Source organism: Montipora foliosa, chromosome 6, assembly GCF_036669935.1.
Source record: "Montipora foliosa isolate CH-2021 chromosome 6, ASM3666993v2, whole genome shotgun sequence".
NCBI classification, from domain to species: Eukaryota; Metazoa; Cnidaria; class Anthozoa; order Scleractinia; family Acroporidae; genus Montipora; species Montipora foliosa.
Window position 1 is genome coordinate 38173777 of NC_090874.1, and position 7500 is coordinate 38181276.

At 40.2% G+C, this 7500-nt stretch overlaps 1 protein-coding gene across 1 annotated transcript in view; it reads left to right on the forward strand.

The window, feature by feature from the left end:
- Positions 1–1443: 1443 nt before the first annotated feature.
- Positions 1444–7500, forward strand: part of LOC138007293 (cathepsin Z-like) — an 11673-nt gene continuing 5616 nt past the window's right edge. The window contains exons 1-3 of the mRNA XM_068854111.1: positions 1444–1641; positions 4135–4373; positions 4851–5051. Coding sequence (XP_068710212.1) covers positions 1517–1641; positions 4135–4373; positions 4851–5051 — 565 coding nt within the window. The 5' untranslated portion in view covers positions 1444–1516. The remainder of the gene's footprint in view (positions 1642–4134; positions 4374–4850; positions 5052–7500) is intronic.

The following is a 7500-nucleotide window of genomic DNA, read 5'->3' on the forward strand; positions in this document are numbered from 1 at the left end:
ACAAGCATCCAACCACAGGCGGCTCAGAGTCGGAAGGTAAACAATTATAAGGATTTGTATGGGAATCTCGATAACAGACTGAAAAAGATATTTACCTGCAAAAGTTCTCAATAAAAAAGCCGTACTTTATTGTCGTGGTGAATTTCTCGCTTTTTGTGCGGAAAGTAATTTCTAACTTACCTCAGATCTTGCCGAAAAAATCACACCTCTCCGGCATCAGTCACGCTCAAACTCGGGCGATGGCCACACGGATAAATTTACTTCTCGTTGACCAAGTTTCAAGGTCCAGCGAGTATCCATTGCTGAGAAACAGCGAAAAATATTCAAATTTTCAAACTCCTTCGAAGCTCGCTAACAACGAATTTTGACACGGCTGGTCAACGGTTCACTGAGCCTCCATACGGTGAGCGCAAACCTACGCAAGTGTACCCATAGTTGGGCAGAGAAAAACAAATCCCAGACAAATCCTTATAATTGTTTACCTTCCGACTCTGGGCCGCCTGTGATCCAACAAATTGTTTAAAAAACTCTCTCGGTAAACTTATACCTTAACACAAGAGAAAAGACAAGTTTTAAACAACAACACCTATATTTCGGTGGCAAACAGCTACCTTTATCAGGGTGAATGACCGTTACACCCTCAAGTGTTCTTACGTGATAATAATACAAAAGTGAAATAACAAATCATGCACAGGCGAAATAATGAAAACATCTGTGTTCGTACATAATAAAAAAGCTGGTACTGGTAAAACAGAAAATATATACATATTATCCTTACAATCGCACAAGCAGCTTAACTTTCATTATTATAGATTGGTGTCACCAGCTCGATTTTGATTGGCTATAAGCACGCAGCTAATTCTTGCTTGCTCTATTTCTCTTACGTCATACCTACAAACAATAGATTTTATATATGTAGAATTGACGTCATACCTACAGACAATAGTTTTATGCATGCAGAAGTGACGTCACCTGACACACTAACCAGCAGTTTGATCAGTTTTGTCATGGCGGAGCTCAGCTCAGGAATATGCATAATAAAACAATTATTGAATTCGGTTTTCGCATGTTAGCGATAATTATCAAGGCCACAGTTTGTGTTATCCGCTTCAGCCTTCGGCTTCAGAAGATAACACAAACTTTGGCCTTGATAATTATCGCTAACATGCTCAACCTCATCCAATAATAGTTAATTAAATTATTGCAGGTATTCTGTTTTTTTTGTAGAAAAGTTTGCTCACATTACAGATTTGTCTCCCAAATTTATAGATGATTACTACATTTACATGTATTGGGTCGGTAAAAACCGTTCGGTTATCACACCAACCATCAACGTAAAATTTTACTCAACCTGCAAAAATTAAACTTGGAGTCGCCATGTTGACCGTGATGTCCAATTGTGAGCTGGGTCAAGGTAAAGTCACGTGGGTTAGTCCCGTGAGGCGGATACAAAAGCGTCTTCCTGTCCTCCTGAAAGCACTTCAGTTTTCAACTTGTTCGTTCAGTCGTCCTAAAAATGAAGTTCCTTTTACTATTGCTCAGCATACTGGGATTTTCTTCGAGTCTCAAGTTCTCCAGCCGCAGATACAACCACAACGCTTGCTACAACCCTGAATTTGACAAAGGGAAAGTAGGAGTTATGTAAGTCAATTTTGGTCTGATCTTCCGTGCTGATGAAAATGCGAAATCCTTCAAATTGTGAAATCATTTTCGTCGAGAACTAGTTATTTAGCTCTAAGGCTGCTTTGTTGGATAAGTCAGATAGCATTAAGGCATAGTTCAGCTCACAATTTTCATATCGTTGCGTAATTTTGTTCTCATTTAATTAATATATATTATGAATCAGCAAAATTTTCGCTTTCTCAGTTGTAGTTTAGTGGAGTTCGCACCCCTGTGTTTCGTTACGAAACTCACCGTTTGAAGCGTTGTGACCTACCGAAACGGTACGATTTACTATATTTAGCTGAATGTTTTGTGGGAAAGGGTAAATCAATGAATGAAGGTTTCAAAGTTACGATTTCACCACCCCAGTTCAGGTGTATTTCAGTGGGATTTGGCTGCCATCTTGCGTTTTTTAAGCCAGGAGATGAAAGGGGATCAGATGAGGGGAGATTGGGAAGGAAATAAATACTTCACTCGTCTCATTCCCTCCCAACATCTATCCAGCATAATGTGGCTCATTGAACTCACATCTTAGTCACTTCAATTAATAAGGGCTATCCAGGGTGAGACGAAAATGAAAAGAAGAGTATGCACTTCAGGTAAGCTGTTACTTGAGGTTACTAACCCGAAGATCTGAAGAGCTAGCCTGCAATTAAATTGTTTCTAAAGAATAATCAGACTTATTTAATTATGCAAAATTGTGCAATTTTGAAACTCAAAATCCCTCTTCATCAGCACTGAAAATGCTCCAAACAACATACAGGCTACTATTGAGGGAGCTTGGAAGTAGACTCTCCCACGCATCGACACACACACATGCAATGAGAAAATCTGTTTGCAAGTAGGTGAGAAAAAGTAACTTTATTCAAGTGAAAGAAAAGCAATGTGGGCCCGTGGTCGGCCACTCTCTTTGCGACTTCAAAAAATTTACGGAAATCATAACACAGTTATTTTTGTGAATGTCATGAATGTTGCAATCGGTCAATTAAACTACCACTGTAATCTGAAGTCTGTCGACATTCCATGGAGTAAATTCTCTTCAAAGCTCGTCAAGCTGACAAACTCTTCCAGAAGTGAGAAAACATCATGTTTTAAATTACTCGAGTTGCGTGTTTTTGTTTTTATTTTTTTATTGGATGATAGCTCTTTTTCAAGCAAGTTTTTTCTTGTTTTTTTAAATTTTACACGAAGTGGGCCTTTTTTGTTTTAATAATGAATTGGCAGCTTTGAAATAGAAATGAAACGCACCTAAATTTCCGAGAAAATCCACTGCAACGCGACGTGGCTGGAATATAATTAGACTGATTGTCAGTCGGCAAATGTTGTCATTTCAAAAAATATATTTCAGTGGCTTATGTAAGCAGAAAAAGTCATGACGTTATTTACAGACACAACTAAAATGCGGTGCAAGATGTTGTCACACTATGATATTTTGGCCTCATAACGTTATCATTTTCTCAGGAGCTTTCTGCTACACACTTTTTGGTATAACAGCTCAATTCATCATCAGAAAAGAGGAACCAATGGTGCTTGCCCATTGGGCAAGCTATGATAAGAAAACGCTGGCCCGACAAGTCATTCCACTAGCCCCGGGCTATCGGAGAGCACTTTCGTCGCACCCTGGCTATCACCACCTGTGCACAATTTCTAGACTGTTACCAAGTCCCTTCTAGGGTACTGGAAATCTAAGTCTCCCCGCATATACATACCCACTGATAAGCATCCTTCCCCCTTTTTTATTTAAACAATCAAATTATATCTTACATTTGTCCCATAGCTCAACTGGCTCATCAAGGGAACTCATGAACTTATGTTTGAAAGTTCCATTCTAAAGATAAAAGTGACCCTCCCACTTATCTGGACAATTTGAGCAATCAATGAATCTTATAATACTGAGCTGCGGATATGAGATCAATTGAGGCTATGATCCCCGAAGCTAAGGACAAAATTTTAGCAATTGCGTAGAGAAGGCTTGTCTACACACGTGCCTAAATTGCGTCCATAGCTGCGAGGATCATATGTAGTTTTACTTAATTACTTAATTTGAGCAATATTGTCTTTTTTTGACAAACATGGACACAAACAACAAGCAAGCAAGTTGGCTAGAGAAAAGTTAATGACAGGATCTTTTTATTGTGGTGTTAAATCTCTCATAGTTGCATTGTTGTCATATGTGCCTGGTACTGATTAAGAACCGCTGTTAACCCATTGACCCCAGGGGTTCCCCATTGACGAGTAAAATGGTCTGGCCAGTTTAGGCCGGTTTGGGCGTCAAAGGGTTAAGCAATAAATCAACTTTTTTGGTACAATTTCTTTTTTTTAACAAGGTGTAATTAAGTACCAAATTGTGGCACTCATCAGTGGCCAGTATCCATGGGCATAATCAGAGGGCGGTAATTCCCATTTGAAATGCAGTATACAGGTAATAATGCCATGAATGCTCATGCTAAATTGCTTTTTCGGCCAACACAGTAAAACACCACGCCCTCATACTTATCTGAGTGCCAGTGACATTCCCAAACAGTGGGATTGGAGAGCGACACCAGAATTGGGGAACCTTGCAAGTGTGACACGGAACCAACACATTCCTCAGTATTGTGGCTCGTGTTGGGCTCATGGCACCACCAGTGCAATGTCTGACAGAATCAACATCCTTAGGAAAGGAAAATGGCCTAGTAATCTCCTGTCAGTTCAGAATGTCATTGATTGTGGTTAGTGACAAGACCTTTTTGCTTGTCTTACATTAAACCTTTACCAACGAAAACAATCCTTCTCTTAGCGAGGGAGTGCAGTGGAACTAAGAAACAATTCTTATAACGTATATTGTCTATTAAGTCATTAAAAAAGCCTGAAAATTTAGATTCCATCTGATGAATCTAAACTCTGTTGAAGCCCTGGATTTTAATGCAACGTTCAGTGCATGTATGATCCAGGTGCGAAATACTGGAACAACCTCTCCTAATACTTTTAAGACAATAATACAATGTACAAATTTGAAACTTGTGGTTTTATCTAATGTGTTAAATTTTGCTCAGGGAAGATGGGTGCTCTGAAATTTAAGTGGAAGTTAGGATCGTATGTATACATGTGTGTATTTCTGGATGCCAAGTTCGTTGTATCCTCTGTACTTCAAAATTTATCTAATCATTTGAATTATGCATCATGTCTTGTTATCTCACCCCTAACAGGAAATGCAGGCACTTGTGAAGGAGGTGGAATGATAGGTGTCTATGAATATGCTAAGAATGATGGTATACCAAGTGAAACCTGTAATAACTATCAAGCTAAAGACCAGAACTGCACACCATTCAACCAGTGTGGTACCTGTACTACATTCGGACAGTGTCATGCAATCTCAAATTACACTAGGTGGAAAGTCAGCGAGTATGGTAGGTGGCCAAACAGCCTACTTTGAAATGAAAGTTAGGAAGATCATTGCGGGAAGGTAAAAATGTTAAAGTGGTTGTAAGCAAGCCTAGAAAAATCCTGTTTGAGCCTTGATATTTTCAGTCTCCCTTGCAACTACTTACAATATACATTGCTTATCTTACTGCAATTATCTTTCTTAGTTTTACTTCATGTTCATTCTGCAGTTCCAGTATATCATAGTTATGTGAGTATATCAAGGCTGGAAATAAAGAGGAAAGTTAACAATGAGTAGAAGAGGTTATTGCTTTGGTCTTGTTTCCATTGTCACTAAAAAGAGCACATCAGAAACAGTTCTTGAAAAGCACCGTGTTCAGCTTAATAAGAAGAAACTGAATGACATTGAGTAGCAAATCTGACTTTGTATTATTGAGCTAGACTTAAAAACTGGACGCAAAGTTTTGACTGATCGAAATCTTTTATTCTTTAGTCACAAAAGCAACTCATGCAGGCACAATTTCCAGCCTGTTAATATGAGAGCCTATTTATTGTAAAGCCTATTTTAATGAGGTTAGTTAACAACTAGGAGCGACTGCAGTCAATTGTTGCCTATGGTTTTGCTATACTTGCGCATTCGTTGGATTCCTTGTGCTTTGCGTGGCACAGCTTATTCATCGGTGTGGCGGGAAGGAGCATTTTGTGTGGAGCATTTAGCGGTTTTTTTCCCTCCATCTCCTTTCGTCATTACATAGATTTGTTAAAAAACTGCCTTCCGCGCAGTCTCAGGGTTCTTTCGGGTCCAGTTTGGGGGAACTCAAGATCTTGCGTACCTACATCGATACTGTACCTTCGTGTCGGGATGGCCGCCATGTTGGATTCTGGTAGCTTCAATTTTCAGGGGCACCCAACGATAGTCTTCGGTGAAATATGTGTTCGGGAGAATCAAACTTTTCTAAGAATTTCGGTTTTACGTTGCAAACAGCTGTAGATTTCTTTACTAAAACATCACCGAAAAGATTCGGCAACGAGGGAAAAGTAGTCGCTTAGCACTTAAAAAGGTCACCTAACAGTTTCGGATGAGCAAATTGTTCCCTGAAAGGTAACGTTCAGCTAGCAATTTCTGAAATGAAGATACCGTTCCCTAAAATGTTCGGACACTTTAATTTTCATTAATTTTCAGCTAAGACATCCGAACAAATCAAATTCTCCTAGGTTATAAAAACATCTGTCTGGACAGTCTTCATACATTACAAGGAGCCTATAAATATCTTTCAAAGGCTTTTGGCTTAATTTGCTCGTTGGGTGCCCTTGACTTTTGCCCACTTCAGTTCACGCAGCTTCAGTTGGCGTTTTGCTATCATCAAGATCTCGTGCAGGCCCCCCTTCTCCATTGGGTTAAGCCAATGATCACACAGATTTTGGTTTGGCGCTGCGGTCGTACAACCCGGCTTGACATTTGGCCATCTCTGATTCTTTTAAAAATTACAAGCTTTACCAGGTAGGAAACCTGTCTGCGGCCGATCGAGGAGATCGAATCCGCTGCACAGTTATATTGGTGAGGGTTTTGATGCGTTTTGACTTAGGATCAAGCTTTCTCAGTTGTTGCGTGGCGTAGAGCGTTGTCATTTTAAACGTCTTGGTTGTATTCTGTCAGCCTTTGATCGTTAACATCAACTTACGGCTGTTTCATAGGCTCTCTCGTGTTTGCAGTTTGTTTATAGCTTTGCTTTAGGCCATCAGCTCGATTATTACCCACTGTTACTTAAGCGGTGTTCACACTCAACGTTGATTATGATCAACTGAAGTATATATCAAATGAATGAAGGAGTAGTTTCTAAAGAAACTGTGGTGCTGCGTCGGTGGGGAAGTAGTATACAAAAATTTGGTTTTATCAACGGAGTTGATAATGTAAATTGGCCACCGTACAGAGATTCTAAAAGCTGACGTTTCGAGCGTTAGCCCTTCGTCAGAGCGAATCGAGGGATTATGGTGGAGCCAAGAAGTTGTCCAGCCACTGGTGGTACTCTCAGTACTATATCCTATAGCTCATAGCTGGATATGTGTGCAACGGTCTTCAAGCTGGCGGGCGGATCAGCATTCAAGCGTAGTTTTTTCCAAGCCTTTGTGTTTAGGAGTTACTCACCCAAGCACAGGCTCATGGTTTTCAGTCGTATACCAGTGATGCGGCTGGCATATCAGTAGTCTTACACACAGGTGCAGGCAGTATGGTTCTTGCATGGTAGAGCTTAGTCGTCCAACCATTCTCTCTATGCTCAAGTGCGCTCTCCCATAGCTTATCGGTGTCTATGCATTTAGCGGTCTTTGAGCTTGGATGTTTTCAAGCGTAACAGTGTACAGGCTTAGTGGTTTTGTACCACTTGGTTTTCGACCTCCATGCCTTTGGGTTAACGATTACTCAGCTAGGCACAGGCTTTAAGCAGTATACCAGTGTCACAGCCTTTGGGTCAGCAG